We start from the raw sequence: 18,345 nt of genomic DNA, 5'->3' as shown, positions 1-18,345 counted from the left end.
CTCATAGAAGAGGCCGCTGTACCGCCGAAAACGAAGGCCAGCGCCCTGCGGTAAATTCCCCACATTCCTTCCTCCCAGAAAAATAAATAACCCGGGAGGAAAAAACGCAGGAGGAATGGTAATGATGGCCCAAGCCCGCTGGGGACGAGCGCGGGCTCGCGGGGCAGACAGCGAGGGGGCCGGCGCCCTCCTGGGACGCACTTTCTCAAATGTCGCTGGAGCACCGACTCGGGCTCCGGAGGACGGACCCGCCCCCTCGCCCCGCGCCCCCGCGGGACCCCCAGGCAGCGCTCGTCCTCGCCTGGTCCCGGCTCGCTCGCACCTGCCAACGAAGACCCCGGCTTTCCTGGGCGGATGACGAGGGGTCACCCTGGGCAGACGTAGCAGGGGCCGATGCCTCCATTTCACTCAGGCTGCTGCCTCCGTGCGCACGTCTGTGCCTGAGCGATTCCACCATGACCATTTGTCTGATGTCTGATTTTATCCTGGCGTGCTGCTAGGTAGGGAGTGCGCTTCTCTCCATTCTGCATAGGAGGAAGCTTGAGGCTCAGAAAAGTTGGGGAATTCATCAAAGTATTTGGCCAGCGAGTTGAAGGCGGGTTTCTGGGCGCCTGCCTTTCATTCCTATATCCCTCCAACTGCCTACTCCTCCCTAGACAGCCCTCCTTCACCAAATTCAACCTACCTGCAGCCCGTTCCCCTCCCCTCTGTGGTTCAACAGGGCACCCCATTCAACCTGCTGAGCTCCCTTAGGTAAATCACTTCACCTCTGTGAATCTCAACTTCCCCATCAGTAAATCAAGAACGAAACTATCTGCTTAAAGAGTGGCTACTGAGCAAATGAGATGCAGACATGATTTAAAAGTATAAAGCACTGTGCACACCTGAGGGGAATTTCAACTTTGGCCTTTTGCATACCCCTACCTCTGCCAAGGCTGGGGCTCTAGCTGTCTCCTTCCCTCTCTCCTCTTCACCAGCTGGATCAGGGTCTGTTCTCCTAATTCTGTTCACATCAGTCACCTCCTGCCCCCGCCCCCACCATCCTTCACAGCATCTTCTGCACAGGAGACCTCAGCATTGACTTCTGTCTGGTGTGCTGTAAAGAGAGAGAGCAAGTTTTGAATCCCTGGCCCCCAGGGGCAGACCCCAGAGGGACTTCTGGGAGGAAAGGAGCAACCTGTACTGGCTGGGAGACCAAAAGGGCTCCATGGTTCATCATCAACCATTACCAACTGGGAGCTGGCTGGCGGCTGGAGGCTGCCGACCCTGCCCCTTCCCAGGAGTTCTGGTCTCTCCCGGAAGGGCTAAATCATCCAGTCCTGCTCTCCCCTTTTCCCTCAAACTATAAAAGAAGACTGGAGGTCAAGACATTTGGTTCCACTGTCTGTCCCAATCACAGTCTGGATGACATTTGGCTAGTCCCTAAGCCTCTTTGAGGCCCAGTTTACTCATCTGTTCAAAGGGACAATTGGACTGAACCAATGAGTCCCAAAGTATGGTGCCCTGTCTCCTCTGGTGAAAGTAAAAAAGATTTCAGGTGGAATCCTAACATTTTTTTTTTTAAAGATTTATTTTTATTTTTTTTTAAAGAGAGAGTGAGAGGAGGGAGAGAGAGAGAGAATTTCCAACATTTTTTTATTTCTTAGTTCTCGGCGGACACAACATCTTTGTTGGTATGTGGTGCTGGGGATCGAACCCGGGCTGCACGCATGCCAGGCGAGCGCGCTACCCCTTGAGCCACATCCCCAGCCCCGGAATCCTAACATTTAAAAGCCTTGATAGCTATATAAGTTTCAAATGCATATTGGAAAATGTACACCAAACCTGTGGTCTCAGGTATATTACTACTGCGGGGGAGGCTAAAGTGGATATTTCAGTAACAAAATTAGACAATTTAAAGAAAATAAATCCAGGTGGTACATGGACTCATTCATTCAACCCATAGTTATAACGACTAAGCGCCAGGCACTGTTCACAGCCATAGAGAGAAACAGATCCCACCCCCCCCCAAAAAAAATCTGCTTGTGCCAGTAGATACAAAAGTGGCACACACTGTAATCCCGGTGACGTGGGAGGCTGAAGCAGGAGAAGTGCAAGTTTGAGGCCAGCCAGAGCAACTTAGTGAGGCCCTAAGCCACATAGCAAGGCCCTATCTCAAAATCAAAAATGTTTAAAAAAGCGCTGGGGATGTGGCTCAGTGGCTAATCCCAGGTACAAATAAATAAATAAATAAATAAATGCTTGCATTCTAGTAGGGGGCCAGGATAATAAATGTATGATTCACTCAGACGGCAAATGCTATGGAGAAAAAGAAAACATGGAGGGAATGTATGTACGGAGTGGGAAGTGGTTTGTAAAGGTAGATACAGTAATCAGAGTTGTCCTCACTGAGATGGCACATCTGACTGAAGGACCGAGGAAGGTGAGGGAGTGAGGCATGGGCACATCTAGGGGAAGAGAGGCAGGCAGAGCAGCTAGCACTAAGGTCCTTGAGGCTGGCTACACCGGGCAGATTGGAGGATGGTATGGCAGTGGAACACAAATAAGGAAAGGGGGTTCTCTAAGTGGAGCTTTACTTCTGCTCTTTGAGATCCGTAGGATCCCCTTGGGTTGCATCCATTGGCTCTCTCCCTCTCACTTTCTAATGCTGGAGAGACTCCAGCCAGCAGCAGCACAGCTCTTCTGCGCATACGCACATGTATGCGCAGAAGGGCTGCTTGCGTCAAGCCTGCCTTACATGCATGTGTACACTACACAGCGGGAGCAAGACGCACACACATACATTCGCATGCTGAGCACCGGAGGACATGCTGAGCACATGGAGGAACGTGGGTATAGTGCATCAGGTGCCCACCTGTGGGAGGGTGCCTTTTCCCTCCTGCCAGCCTGCCCTGTAGACAGGTGGCAAGTTCCCAGACAACACATGCCTCAAGGGCACGTGCTACTGGAGAAGGGGAAAGGGTGGTGTGGCTTCAAATTCCTGTTTCAGTATCTCTGAACCTCAGTCATAGTCTCCCTTCCCAGGGATCTTTATCCAAATCTGCCACCTAATGCTCAAGGGATCCAGGGATCATGCTGCTGAGGAGAATGTCCCCTTTTTACCCCTACAGAGATGAAACAGGATAAACCATGTGAAATGCCTAGCACAGCATTGTAACGTTAGCAGCCACCTTCAAAGTCTCCCCATTCCTTTAGATGCTTGGGGACAGCTGAAGAACAAGAGGAAAGGATCAGACCAGGTGCTGGAGGCCTGGAATTTAGCCTCAACCTGGTCTCCAACTCAGTACTTGAGGCCTCCCTGGGCATGTTCCTTCCCCTCTCCTGCTCAGACCAGAAACTCACAGGTGCATCAGAATCCCTCAGTGGATTAGTTCAACATGCAAATCCCTGGGCCCCAACCTAGGCCCATGACAACACAGGATATGCATCGGCTCTCACTGGCCTTTAGAGTCAATAATTTTATAAATAATCTATAGTAAGTGAACACATCTGTGTGGTCAGCACATAGTAAAACTCCATAATGTTAACAAAACACACATTGAATAAAATATATTGATAATTACATATAGTAAATGTATGCTGTTCTTTGAATACATGCAACACTTTTGTAGTTTTCCTAGCACTGTTTATCTATCAGAAACAGAAGCAGAAGCTGTATGTAATGGTGCATGCCTGCAATCCCAGCTACTTGGAAGACCGAGGCAAAAGGATCACAAGTTCGAGGCTAGACTCGGCAACTTAGTGAGACCCTGCCTCAAAATTAAAAAAAAAAAAAAAAATGAACGGGTCTGTGGATATAGCTGGGTGCTAGAGCATCACTGGATTCAATGCCTAATACCACCAAAAAAAGGAAGGAAGAAAGGAATGAATGAATAGAGGCAGAGGAGGGACTGTCAGACTGTTTTACAGACTAGAAAACTGGGACAGAGAAAGGCCAAGGAACCTCCCCGGGATCTCAGCACCCAGGGATACAGGTCTTTGACTCCCAGCCCCATGAGATGTGCACCTTGGGGTCTCATGCACTCGCCCCCTATGATTTTGACTTCCAGCCCACAGCACAGCAGACTCTCCATCCAGGCTCATGAAAACTAGACACACACAATTTCCTCAGCAACTCAGGATCCACTAAGAACAGGACAACCTCAACCAGCTGACTTCCCTTCAGCAGAAAGGTCCCTCTCATGGGGCAGAACAGGGGTTCCCAAAGCCTTCCCTTCACACCACCATTTGATCTAAGATACTTGTTTTGTCCTAGCCAATCTGAGTCCCATCTGATCATGAGCGGTGGGGACTGTGAGCAAGCCTTGTGTATGCTGAGCCTCAGTTTCCTCCTCTGTAAAAGGGTCTCCTAATTCCTGCCCTCCTAAGTGGTTGCACAGACCAGCTGTGCCAAGTGCCCAGCATCAAGCCTGCGCACACGCAGTGGTGATGACGGAGCACGCTGACTCGCTGGCTAACGTGTGAGCTTCCCCAAGGCAAGAACTTTGTTTCATTCATCAGGGCGCCCACGCCTGCTGCATGTAACCCCTGCTCCATAAACACGTGCTGAGTGAATGAAAAATGAAATCATGTCACCAAGCAACTTTCTCCCAGTCCTAGATAACCATTCTATTCCGTTTCCCTGCTTAAGGGCCAAGGAGGGAGGGATGGGCTGTGGGTCCTGGGAAGTTGCCCTCCCCTCCCTCCGCACAGACGCACTGATGAAGGCCATTCTGTGAGGGCCGTGTCCCAGGAGGCCTGAAGGTAACCCTGTTGACTCAGAGGCATAAATAATGCACTAGTATGTTCTCTGCTCACCACCCTGACACTCTAAGAATAGCACCGGCTACCCTTTCAGGGACTCCAAAGGGAAGAGAGCAGGACACCAAGATGGGGACAAGCAGGAAAGCTGTCACTGGGCTGTGGACTCTCACACAGCCCTGCTGCAAGTGCACCTTTACAAACTCCTAAGACAGAGAGCCCTGGAGGTCAGAGCCAAGAGGGCTCTCAAAGGCCACCTGGGCAGGAGTTCTCCCAGGGGTCAAGAGAGGCCATAAAGATGCCCCCGCCCCCATAGTGTTTATCTTTTCCTCCTCCCCCTGATGCTCTTCCTAGTAATGTCTATGCTTCTAATTTACCCCTCCTCACTCTTGGGATGAATATAGAGTGGCTAGGTCTCCTCTTATGTGTTTTGTATTAAACACTTTGGAGAGGGAAGATTGTATGGATTTTAGTCTTTTTTTTTTTTTTTTAAGTTTAAAAATGATTGGCCCAGGGGCTGGGGTGGTGGCTCAGTGGTAGAGAGCTTCCCTCGCATGTGTGCGGCACCAGGTTCAATCTTCAGCACCACATAAGATAAATAAATAAAGAAAAGAATGACTGGCCTAGAACAGTGCTCCTCATAATTTAAGTACCTAGAAATTGCCCACGGGTGTTGTTGAATTGCACATCCTGATTCAGGAGGTCTGCGGTGGGGCCTGATTCTGCATTTCCAACAACAAACTGTCAGTGATGCAGACACTACATCCATGGGCTACATTTGAGTACAGAAAAACCAGGGTACTTCCTGTTACAGATGGGGAGACTAAGGCCCCTAGAGAAAGGAATATGGCCAAGAGCACACAGAAGAGCTGGGCTCAGTACACAAGCATCTGGACCACCTTCCCAGGGCTTTGGCTTCAGGGGCCCTCAGCTACCAGATGTCATTATTCTGCCAATTCTTGAGGCCCAGAGAGGGACAGGGCTTCATTCAAAGCCACACAGCCAGTGTGTGGTGACACCAGACCTCCCTGGCATAGCTTAGAGCCAAGAGCTTCGCTTCAGGCCCACCTAAGCTCAATGGGAGCACCATCTGCCTGGAGACTGGGCAGGGGTGGAGGAGAGGAGAGGGTGCCTGGAGAGTGATGAGCCTCAGGCCTAGAGCCAGTGGGAGGTGGGTGGGGCCTCCAGTAGGAGATCTGAGTGGGGCCCGGCAGCTGGGCATGGGGGAGCCAGCTGGCTCAGGCGGGCTAGTGGCATGCTTGCTCCCTGTGCGCGTGACAGTCTATTTTTTTAATCGGTAGCCCCCCCATCCCCCAACTCCCAAAGAGGCCTGTATCAGGAGTCATGCTCTGGCTGAGATCAGGGCCACCCTGGGGATCAATGGAAAGGCACCCCAAGTCCCATCTCTCCATGCTTAGCACTAAGCAGCCTGGAATGCAGAGCAGGCGGAGCAGGGATGAAGAGCTCCCTCCTCTGTGTGGCCTTGACTGGTCCCTGGACTCTTCGGCCTTAGTTTCCCCTGTCTATACCATGATGGGGCTATGCCAACCCCCGGGGAGCACTATACCTCGAGCGTTCGAATCTATTCCAGCCCCATAACATTAACAATGCTCACTCATCAGGCCCTGGCAGGGCCTCCCATGCTCACCGTGCCCACAGGGCACACTTAATCCTCACTGACCTAATCCTAGGAGAAGAGGGGAAGGGAAAAAAAGATGCTGAGCTGGTTCAAATGCCAACCTCAGAGCCCTCTGCCTCAGACCTAGTGAGTTTCCTCCTTCCAGGACCTGCGGAACAGAAATGATGCAGCTCAAGAACGCTGTGTGTTCTCAAGCAAGAGACTTGGTCTCTCTGTCTTTGGCACTCCATCTAAAACAAAAGAGATTGTGTGGTATACTAGTGGAGATCACAGCCTTTGGTGTCAGACAGCCTGGATTGGCATCTGGCCACTTACTAGCTGTGTGAGCCTGGAAGCTCACTTATCCAACCTTTGTGCCTCAGCTTCCCATATATAAAATGATGATAATGCAGTACTCACCTCATAGAGCGGTTGATGTGTAAAGATCTTGGAATAGAGCTGGGGATATAGCTCAGTTGGTAGAGTGCTTGCCTTGTATGCACAAGGCCCTGGGTTCAATTCCCAGAACCATTTAAAAAAAAAAAAAACAGAAAGATCTTGGAATGTTCATGGCAAATAGTAAGTAACAATAACTACAGAAATTGTGGCTTTTATCTATGAATAAAAGTAAAGCCCTCCTTGGAGATCCGTAGTCTGTTAGACATTTTATTCTAGAGGATTAGGTACAAGGGTCTCAGGGAGCCCACTGTCTTATATTGCTCATCCAATTGTCCCTTCCTTGACCCCATGTTTTCGGTGCCTTTCACACCTGTGATCGTAAATCCTTACTGCCCATTTCACAGCAGCTCAAAACTGAAGCCTGAGACCTAAAGGTTTGCCCAAGACCACCAGCCTGTTAGCCATTCCTGAGGCTCCATCCAGACCCCTTCCCGTTGGGCTCGTGTCCATCCTCCCGCCATCAAAACCTGTTCCTGGAAAAACATCAAAAAGTAATTTACACTGAGATAGGATGAGTCTTGGGCCCCAGTCCATCTCCTCAAAGGATTGCTATTTTCACAGAGATCAAAATATGATAATACTATTAATAAGGAACAGCTCATTTTTAAAGCATTTTCACTCATTTCACTTTTATAACAACAGTATAGTACAATCAGAAAAATGAGAATTTATACCCCAATTGATTCAAATGTGTGAATCGCCAAGATCATTGTAATGTCATGTGTAGCTAATAAAAAAAATAAAAATTAATTAATTAATTTAAAAAAACAGTATAAGGGTCTATTATTGTCTCTGTTTTATAGAAGAAGAAACAAAAGTCCAGAGAGCTTACATAATGTGCTCCAGATCTCTAGCTGACCAGGACTGGAAGCCAGGGGTCCTCCACAGCCCTTGTGCATTAACCTCAGGGAAGTGGGTAACACAGGAGCGGATGGACTCTTGCTCCACCTGCAGCACCCTGGGAGGCTGGGAGGCAGGGCAGGACAGGCTCAGCCCAGTACCACACCAGCCTGCCTCACCAAGTGGAAAAGATGAAGCCAGGACCGAGGAATTCCAGGCAGCAGCCAGTGGTAACGGTTTCATTCCAGAGAGAGGGCTTTTTGTGAGCCTCTGGAATTGCAGGGCCTGGGGGCCGTTCCCAGATTGACTCCTCCTCTGGCCACACTGAGCAGCAATTGAACCCCAGTGCCCTAGGACAGGGCATAGTCACAAAGGACTCTGCACACACACACACTGGCCTAACTTGCAGAGACTTCCCCTAGGCCCTGGGTTGAATTCCCAGCACCACAAGAGAGATCCCTTGGGGTCTGCAGTTGACAGCCTGGTGAGTTGAGGGATATAACCAACACCCACCCACTCCCATTAGGCCATTTACCACCCTCTGCCACACACTTCCTCCCAACCACACTCCCTCCCATTCTTCTGGACCCCAGGAAGCCTTATCAGCCTCAAATACCATTTAGACTTCGGTCCCCCCCCCCTTCTGCTTCGGGCCCAGAAAGACCTTCTCTAACCACTGACCCAAAGTAGCTCTTCTTGCTGTTCTTCTTAAGAGCACAACTTTTTTCCATGCTAGTTTACCTATCTGGAATCACCTCGACATGTACTTGCTTCCTTGGTTTTTCTTTTCTTTCTTTCTTTTTCTTTTTCTTTTTCTTTTTTTTTTTTTTTTGTCTTATCTCCTCAATTAAAATGCAAGCTCCTTGGGGGCAGGAACCTGTCTGTTCTATTTACTACTACCCAAGTTCCAAGCACCCACCCACCTATGGCTAGCCAGAGACACCCAGGTCCCTAGAGGGCAAGCGATTCGCCCAAGGTCACATAATCAGTAAGCAGGTGGCAGAGGTCAGCCTGGCACTGCAGCCTGAGCACTTGACCTTTCCTCACTCTCTCCCCGCTGACCCTCAGCCAGCCTGTCTTGCCCCTGCCTCCTCATTACAGTAGGGTCACAGCCTGCAGGTCCTTGCCAACAGTGTCCCCTTTATTTGCCCAGGGACCCATAATGCCCCTATCTAGGCAGCCCTGCCTGCTTCCCCTCTGTCCCTCGTCCCTCCCTTCCTGGCATCAGCGGCTCCGATGAGCTCATGTCTGGAAGGTTGGGAGCTGCCCTGAAGGAAAAGGTGCCTTCCAGGCCAGGACTCTGGGGCTGGAGGTGTGCTGAGACTGTGGGAAGGCAGCCCTGGCAGGGGGACGGAGCCTGTTGACCCCCACCTAGTCTGCCTCCTGGAGCTCTGGAGAGCTCAGGGAGACATCCATCCACACCAGATCACCATGACAAGGTGTGGAAGGGAGATGGAGTAGGCTCCTCCTGTGCTTCTCCCCTCCCTCCAGATGCTCCACTGTCACTTTGTACCCTCCCACCTATCAAGGATTTGCTCTTTCCCAAGGAGAAAGTGTTCGGCTGCCTTCTACCTACAGAATTGCCCTGGGCAAATTGCTTCTCTTCCTTGGTCTCCATCTCCTCTCCCCAACTCAAAAGTGGAGACTAGGTAAAATGACTCAAGAGGCTAGCCAGGAACCAAGCACCAGAATGCCACAAGTTTGTGCTCCCCACCCCCACCCCACCCCCCAGCTTAGGGAAAGAATAGAGAAGGGAAATAGCTGACCAGGGAGAGAAAGAGTTCAAGACCTTATTTTAACTACATAAATGCTGTGATTGGAAAAATCACAACTTTCTTCAAGTGCTAATTGGCGGTGGGGGCCCTGGAGTTGGCTGGTGGCTTGCAAAATGGGAGCAGACCTGAAAGGTCGAGGCCACAAGCCAGGGTGACATAGCAGCAATGATTTATGTAGGAGAAGTTCTTCAAATATCAAACTTGACTGATCCTATTTCATCCTCGTGCACAGATGAGAAACTGAGGATCAGAGAGAAGGAATCATCCCAAGATCTCATTGGGAGAATAAGGCAGCAGATGCTCCTACCACGAAAACAGGGCATTTCCAACTCCCTTGAGGGGGGTCTCAGCCTCTTTCTGAAGCAATACCGTAAGTAGTTGGGGGAGTGAACCATCAATTTCAGTTTGTGCCTTCACTCCTCAAGACGTAATGGGGGTCAGTCCTGGGGTTGGTGAGCAGGCAGGCTGGGGCCAGCAAGGCTTCCACTCCCTTGCCCCAGTGTCCTTCCCCTAATTAGCATCCCGTCTCACCCTCCACTTTCCTACAGGACAGGATTGGAGCACTGACTATTCCTACAACCACCAGCACTGTCCCAGTGCAGCTCCCTGCCTCCCTCTCAGTGACCATCCTGCCAACCTTCCTTCCCACTGGGAGCCCCAGAGAGCAAGGGGCTTACTCCAAGATCATGCAGCAAGTTGGTGTATTCCAGTGCCACCTGCCAATCAGGGTAGGGTGGAAGGGGGAATGGGACACATGCTGCTTTCCACTCAGTTCCTATCCCTTCTTTGAAAATTCAGACATGGAACACAGAGGGTCCCTGTCCCCATCCCAAATAAGCATATAATTTGGGGGTAGTGTGGGGAAATGAAAGGAGACCTTTCCCCCAAATTCCTCTAAGGTCTTGCCAGGACCATGAATGATGCTTTCCCACCGCCTATTCCACAGCACGGAGGTTAGAAAGGAGCCCCACCCTCCACTCACTTCACCTATGGGGCCCCGATTCTCAGCAAATAGGGGCAATCGTAAGGGTGTTGTAAAAATTTGATGTGAAAAGCCCAGGGGTTTCCCTCAGCGGGAGGGCACTCTGGAAAGCCCGCGATTTCCCCAGGTGGGGTTGGGCCCGGTGGTCCACAGCGTAGCCCGGTTTCGCGTTTGGCGTCCCCGAGCTCCAGCCAGACCCCGGTGCCCGCCTGCCCCGCCCGCGGGAGGTGGGGGTGCAGGCCCAGCGCAGGCCGTTCCGCTGCCCCACGGGCGCCCATGTTGGTCCACCCGGGCAGCGCCCCACCCGCCATTCCCCCGATCAAGCCAGCCGCACTTTCCCAAAGCGCCCATGGGGCGCAGACCCCAGGCTTCTTGCCATCCGTGAGCCGGGGGCTGCCTTGATCCGCGATCAGCTGGAGGAAAGGGGCGCGAGGGCTGGTGACCCCGCACCCCAGAGAAGAGCTTCCCGTGGTCAAGCGTCCTGCGGCTCCGGAGCTGCGGGAGAGCCCGAGATCCCTCCAGCCTCCACCACACAGGTGGGGAAACTGAGGCCCAGAGTGGAGGAGCAACTTGGCCAAGGTCACTCCGCGTTCGGCGACTGGAGCCCAGATGTGCCACCGCCTCCAGCGCGGTGCCACCAACTGCGCAGGTGGGAAGGGCGAGGCGCCAGGCGCCCGCACCCCGCCAGGCCAGCGCCCCTCACTCACCTCCAGCCTCTGCGCGCGGTCCCCGAGCTCCCGGGCGCCGCCGCCTCGGCACACCTGGCTGCGTCCGTCAACGTGCCCCGCCCCGAGGTCCCCGCACCCCCGCTCCGCGCCAGGCGCGGGCTTTGCGCCCGAAGCCCCCTCCTCGCCTCCGCCGCCGCCGCCGCCGCCGCCGCCGGGAGGGCTACTCGGACCGGAGCCGGGAGATGCGAGCCGGCGGGCGGGCGGGCCCGCAGCTCTCCTGCCGCCCGCTCCCCGGGGCCCTAGCGCCGCCCCTCCCGGCCGCCCCGCCCAGCCCCCGGGGGTACGACTCCCCCCTTCGCTGGCTCAGCCTCCGGTCTCCAGGCGGGTCCCCCTTTCTCTCCCTTTTTCCTCTTTCGCAGTGCCTCCCTTTCTGCTGCCTGATTGCCTGTCTCTCCCATGTCCTCATCATTTTCCATCTCCTGGTTTGTCGGTCTGTCCTCAAATCATATTCTCTGTCTGACCCGACGAGTTTGGCCGGCTCATTTCCCCCTTGTCTTTCCCACTAGTCCCTCCTCCCTTAAATCTATCTCTGCGATTCCGTGGGGCACAAGTGACACCACCTCCCATACCAGAAAAAGTTCCCTCGGGGCCATCTCCCACCACTTTCATCTCAGCCTTAATAACCAAAATAACTCTTTACCCTGGCAGGACTAGGCAAATGGGGACTGAGGAGGGTTGCCACCTCGCTCACCATCAGCCAGCTGCTGTTCCCGACTTAACTAGTGGGTCAGCAACAAAGGCACGGGGCTGTGCTGCCATCTTCCTTGAAGGGGATTCCATTAGCATGGAGCTCAGCAGAGTCTCAAGGCGGTGCTCAGTCTGCTTCAGAGTCCCCCATGGGGATGCTATTAAAAGCCCATATTCCCACATTCCAGTCCCCCTCCCAAGGGGAGGGGTTGGTGGGCTTGGAAACAAGACTAAACAGTCACCCTCCACCCCTCCAAAAATTTTGAAGTGGATTACACTTGGAGAAATGCTGGCCTGAGCAAGATTACAGTGGTGCCCACCTGTAATCCCAGCTACTCTGAAGGCTGAGGCAGGAGGACGAAAGGTTCATGGCCAGCCTCAGCAAGTTAGTAAGACCCTGTCTCAAAATAAAATAGGAAAGGCTGATAGTGTAGTTCATGGGTAGAGTACTTGCTTATACTGTGCGTGTTAGGCCCTGGATTTGATCCCCAGCATAAGAACAACAACCAAAAATTAAAAAAAAAAAACAAAAAACTGTTGGGCTTGGTTTTCACAAGTTTCCTGGGTTTCTCACCCTTTGAACCAAGGTGGTTCCACTTTCATCTGTCTTTTGTATCAAGAGCTCTGTGTTTAGATTTCTGCAAAAGGAAGTTAGAAATGTGCAGATATAAGCCCATCCCACCCAAGGTTTTCTGAAACACTGACCTATAGGTGTTGGGGGACTTGGTTGTTCCCTGTTCACTGTGGGCCAGCTCAGAGTGCAGGAGGTCAGGTGACTGAGGAGACAAACCTTTTCTGGCGGCTCCCTTTCCACTGCCTGGCCTCAAGGGCCTCAGAGAATTCCTCTAACCCTGTTTTGCTGGGGTTGGGGGTCAGAAGATTGGCAGCAGGTAGAGTATTGCTTACCCTGAGAGTGCTTTGCTGGAGAAGTGGTTGCAGCCCAGCCTGTGGGAAACCAGGAAACAAACTGTGTGGGTGAGAGGGAAAGAGAGACAGAGGCTAGGATTACTGCGTGGGTGGGTATGAAAAAGAAAGAGATGGGGAAAAGAAAGAAGGAGAGAAAATGGTTCTGTCTGTACGTAGGTGTGTGACCGTGGGTGTGCAAGAGTGGATGTGCCTGTAGGAGAGAACGGGAACGCAAGAGAGCGTTCAAAGTGTAGGTGTGTAGCAGAAGAACACAGAAAAGAACAAGCTTTAACCTGTATCTGTGTGCTGGTATGAGAAAGCGGGCACATATCTGCTATGTGTTTTCAGGTGGGACTGTTGCTCTGTAAGCAAATCTAAAGCACATGTCCACATGTGACAGGCATGATGGGTGACAGGGCCTTCAGGAGGGTGCGTGCCAGTGTCTACCCATTGTCCAGGTGTGTGAGTGCCTGAGGGTACTCATGTGTGCAGCACGTGTATCTATGGATACATGTGTACGTGTGAGTGCACAGTGAGGTATATTGGTGTGGGGGTGGAAAGGGCAGTGGTCAGCTTTCTGCTCAGCCTGAGCCTGAAAAGCAAGGACCTTGTCCTTGGCCCGTGACTACTCTCAGCTCTTAGCCTGCACCTTTCTGTTTAATCAAAATCAGTGTGCAGCCAGGAGTGTGACTCATCTGACAGCCTAGACCCCCACTCTCACCCCAAGACCATCCTGAGGCTCAGAACAGTGTCCACTAGAGTGGAGAGGCCTTCACACCCTCTAAATACCCCCACCCCCAAAACTTAAAGGTCACCAGCAAGGGAGACGCCACCTCAGCAGTGGGTCTCAGGCCTCCCCCATGCATCTGAAGGGGAGAGAGAATGTGGTTTGTCCAAATCCCCCCACCTACTCCTAAAGCCTGAACAACCTTTTACCAGCCCCAGGTGGGTGGAAGAACACGGCCTGCTGCCTCGTCTCCATGGAGACAAGGCAGCCAAGAGGGTGTTTAAAAACATGGGGCCAGACCTCTCAGGGTTCAAATCTCAGTTCCTCCACCCACAGATTGTGAGAGTTTTGATGATTCCTTTAAATTCTATAGATCTTAGTTTCCTCATCTGTAAAACAGAGATAAGAAAAGTATGAACTGCAGAGGGCTGTTTAGAGCATGAAATGAAGTAGTCCAAACGAAGCATCTACACAGTGCCTGGCAACCAAACAGTGAGGTAGAAGCCAGGGGTTCCAGCCTTTAGCTTTGCCACCAATTTACTGTGTGACTTTGGACAAGTCGATTGTTCTCTGGGCTTCAGAGCCTCCATCTGCAACGATAATCTCAGTGAGCTCAGTCATAACCAGCTGAGACTTTAGAAAGGATGGCTACAGCATGGGGCTTTCTTGGTGAGTTATGACCAACTGGTTTGGCTAAGACCTAATTGTGAGCCCTGTTACATTTTCCTTCCCACATATATGCTCCCAGGTTGGAGACAGCTGGTGACAAGAAACTTGAGCTTCAGGCTGCTGCCCACCTTGGCAGGGACCACATCTGCTTGTCCAGTCTGCAGCCCCTCCCCTTCCAGCCTGCCAGATGGTATTCAGACCTTGGAGAAATGGTACCAGTACCTACTGACCCCAAGTGAAGATCTCTGCAAAAGATGCCATGTTCATACTTAAAAAAACACCAGGGAACACTCCAAGAGGCAGGTATAATTGCAAAAGGATGGGGGTAATTGTCTGATGATGCTTATAATCCTTTGGCAGTAATGGAGGAAGCTTTAAAAGGAAGCCCTAATCCACTAATAACCTAGCGGTACCACAGGCTTTTTAGGCAGAGGGAAGCGACTCCCGCCACACCCTTTCCCCAGGGAGCAGAAACTCCAGCGTGTGCTCTGACCCAAGACCACCTGAATTTTGTCTCTCCTGCAAGACCCAGCTTCCTTCCTGTCCCCACCTCTGAGAAATCTACCCATTCTATCTTCCTGAGGTCACTCCTGTCCCTAGAAATGTTCAGGCTAGAACTAGGTGACCAGCTGATTGGATATGAAAGGAAAAAAATGAACCAGGCTGTTCAAGGCAAAGAACAGCATCATAGTCTCAGTGCAGGTACTGACTGTTGCCTTGGGCAGGTGCCTTGAATCTGTGAGCCTCAGTTGCTTCATCTGTAAAGAATTATTTCAGAGAGTAGAGAAGGAGAATGACCCCAACGTGGGACACTGATGGGTTACATGCAAGGTCATCCTTTCTCCTCTCCTCTCTACCCATGCTCTTCCACCCCAGGTTTCCACAGACAACACACACAATTCCAGAACACAGTGATGGCTAAGAGCACATGCCCGTATTCAAAACACTGTGGTTGAAACATGTCCTAGCATCTTGCTAGGACAAATGCCCCGCATCTCGGACACATCCCTTACATTCTCTGAGCCTCAGTCTTTTCATCTGTACAATGGAGATGATAACACTGCATCCCTGGGGGACTGCCATCCGACTGCATGAAGTAATACAGGTAAAGCTCTTTGCACAACAGGCTTAGCACAAGAAACCTCAGCAAACAGTCTACTTGTTGAGTTGATGATGATCATTTCAATTGTTATCAATGTGCCCATATACATATCCAGATGACTATAAAATTTCCAAAACTTTGCCACCTCCAAAGTCAGTGCGACCTCACAACAGCTTTATGAGGTAGATAGGATTCATAGATTTATTTCACTTTCACAGATGAAAACACTGAAAGTCACCAAGGGACTTGCTAGGGTTTGGCCAGTGAACATCAGGCCCAGACCCATTATCCCTGTCTCCTGACCCTGAGCCCTGGTCTATGTGAGGGGAGGCAGCAGAACCTGGGGTCTCAGGCTCCAGGGGGCCCAGTTTGGACTGACTCTGGAGTGGGGGCCCACCTCCCCAATTTAAGTCTGGTGAGCCTAGCTGGTGCCCTCCTCCTGCCCCGGAGGCACTGAAGGCCCCTCTTTGCTGCTGCCCAGCTCTCTGGGTGACCCAAGTCTGGGTGGGAACTGTGTTCATGGGGGGTGATCAGAGACTGGAGAGAATTATTTCAGAGAGTAGAGTAGGCGGGAAGGCTGGTGAGATGCCAGCCTGGGCGTCAGCAACGCCTGCAGAGAAATGAAGTGTTCCTTCAGTTTCCTGACGCACGAGCCCTCCCAGGACTATGTCCCCCACACACCCTGCACCCCTGAGATCTGCTGGCAGCAGTTCCTGCCTGAGCTGAGCATGGCCCGGCTCACGTCCTCCCCATCTGGACCCACTTCAGGTTTCCATGGGCCCTGGTGGTGGAGGTGATTCAGCATGGGTCTCCCTGCCCCGCCCTGCTCGGCAGACTCCAGTGCCCGAGGGGAAAAGGATCCTCCTGCCTGCCTTCCTCCATGCCACACCTGCAATGCTCCCCACACGCTGTCACTGGATCCCACTGCAGCCCAGGTGACACGACTTGTCCTTTGTCATCGCTAACAGATGGGAAACCTAGGTGAGGAATATGGACCCAGCTCAGCCACTAATTGGCCAAGTAACCTCTGACAGTCTCCTGCTCACTCTGAGTCTGTTTCCCCACTGGGATTGGATTAGATGAAGGGCTTTGGTGGCTAGCTTGAGGGCAGGGACCACATCTGCTTGTCCAGTCTGCATCCTCATATGCCCAAGTCACTTGAACACTCTTCATTTAATGAGGGGTCCTGCCCCATCAGATGATTGGGACTTTCATGGTCATTCATTCCCTAATCATTAAAGGGTAGCTGAGACTGAGAAACGGACTTTTTTCCAACCAAAAGCATGATAACGTGGTTTTCTTTCACTGCCTGCTCACGTGCCCTCTTTGGCAGAAAAAGAAGTGAAGTTAGACACAGTACAGCTGGACCTGCCCTTAACCCACAGCTGCTTCTATCTCTCCACAGCTGCCAATCTGGGCATGCTTGAGGGACTGCGACAGATTGTCATATTTCCTGGGAACATATATGAAGGAACCCCTGCTGAAGGACCTCTGGGGAGAAGGAATGCAAGCTTACCTGGTTTCTGGGCCACCCTGGGCCCAGGGCCGGGGCTGGGGCTGACTGTCACCACCTGCCGGGCCTTCACCACATCCCAATCCTGGTTGGCCCTGTTGTCATGCTGGGACCCCTCTCGTGCTTCCCTGGAGCAGCTGGATGGCTGAATGCCCAGGGCTCTGGACATCTGTGGCAGCCCTTGGGTGGCTCTGCAGGCAGAGTTGTCCCTGCTGCTGCTGCTGTTGCTGCTGGCCACCTTGTTGTCTTCCAGGTCCATGAGCCCCGCCTCTCCCTGCAGGCCCTCTTCACTGCCACTCTCCTCGGCCTCCAGGGCCAGGCACCTGTAGCTCCCATCGGGGATCTGGAAGGTGCAGGGGGTAGGCTTCCCTTCTCCAGGCCCCAGGGGCTGTGGTGGGAAGTGAGGGCCCAGCATGAGGCTGCCTTTCCTGATGAGCAGGCGCTGGCCCTGGGCTGGGGCAACTGCCTGAGCGCTGCTCTGGGCTCCTCTTGGTGGTGTCCTCTGGGTCTCTGCAGATCCACCTTCACAGAGTTGGAACGAGGTCCAGCTGAGAAGTAAGATAAGTCCTTTCTGAGCTGGGTGAGGAGGTAGGCCCCCAACACCTTCTTCTTAACCCTTCTTGACCTCTGGAAGGAGAGGCCCCTTCAGGGAGATCTGCCTGTACAGGGAGAAAAGGAACCTCACATGAGACAGCTCACCCAGTGTTCTGGGCTGAATTCCTGAGACCTGTCCATCTGAGGGTGGGCCTGAGAATTGACTGGGGTTTGGGGTAAGGGCCCCACACGTGCACAGGGAAGTGTTGCCCAAGCTTCAGTCACTCAGCATTCTAGATTGGCACCATCTGTGTGTGCTACCTGACACTCTACGGACTTCATTTTTTTCCTTCAATCAACTTATATAACTGACTTTAATACTTTAGACTTTCTTAAGCAATAATTACAGAAAAATCACAAGTGTATTGTGCTAAGTCATTTCCCCTGATTCACATTAAATAAATATCTAGTTATTTTAAAATATTTATCTGAGCATGACTGAGAAAGAATTCTTTGACATTCCACCCAAAGTACGTACACAACAGTAATCACAGGAACAGCGGGTGAGGATACAAGACTGGGGACGCATACTTTCCCCCATAATGTTCCAGAGGCCTTACCACAGGCCCAGAGCAATAAAACCAGCCCTCTGAAACCATGAACCAAAATGAATCTTTTCTCCTTTAATTTTCTCAGGTATTTGTCCCAGTAACAAACACTAACCCAGAGGGGTCACCATGGTGGGCACTTATATGCCTGGGCTCTGAGTTTGACCTGTGATGGTCTCTGAACCTCCACTTCCCCACCTGCAAAATGGGTATTGTAATACAGGTGGATCATCCCTAAACTGGAAATCCAAAATCCTAAACATTTCAAGACCCAAACTTTTGGTGGGAACAACAGGATACCACCACAAGTCCACCTTCCATGCCTGACCTCATGTGAGGGTCGCAGTAAAAACACAGGCACACTAAAAATACTGTGCAAAATCTTATGCAGGCTACATGTAGATATGAAACAAAAATGAATTTCAGTTTAGACTCGGGTCTCCTCACCAAGATGCCT

At 51.8% G+C, this 18,345-nt stretch overlaps 1 protein-coding gene and 1 long non-coding RNA gene across 5 annotated transcripts in view; one reads left to right on the top strand and one right to left on the bottom strand.

Moving 5' to 3' along the window:
• The window catches only part of Synpo (synaptopodin), a 56,235-nt gene that overhangs the window by 19,328 nt on the left and 18,562 nt on the right, over nt 1-18,345 (bottom strand). For 3 of the 4 annotated variants that reach the window (XM_078047845.1, XM_005324155.5, XM_078047854.1), the window contains one exon: nt 16,750-17,405. In XM_078047845.1, coding sequence (XP_077903971.1) covers nt 16,750-17,161 — 412 coding nt within the window. In that variant the 5' untranslated portion in view covers nt 17,162-17,405. The remainder of the gene's footprint in view (nt 1-16,749; nt 17,406-18,345) is intronic. The other variant, XM_078047852.1, reaches the window with a different exon arrangement.
• Nucleotides 10,552-17,763, top strand: LOC120885858 (uncharacterized). Its single transcript, XR_005728608.2, has 4 exons — nt 10,552-11,063; nt 14,211-14,434; nt 16,002-16,214; nt 16,639-17,763. It is a non-coding gene; the product is annotated as an uncharacterized LOC120885858 (long non-coding RNA).

Source organism: Ictidomys tridecemlineatus, chromosome 1 (genome assembly GCF_052094955.1).
Source record: "Ictidomys tridecemlineatus isolate mIctTri1 chromosome 1, mIctTri1.hap1, whole genome shotgun sequence".
Classification (NCBI taxonomy): Eukaryota; Metazoa; Chordata; class Mammalia; order Rodentia; family Sciuridae; genus Ictidomys; species Ictidomys tridecemlineatus.
This window is presented reverse-complemented; position numbering and strand designations above follow the sequence as displayed.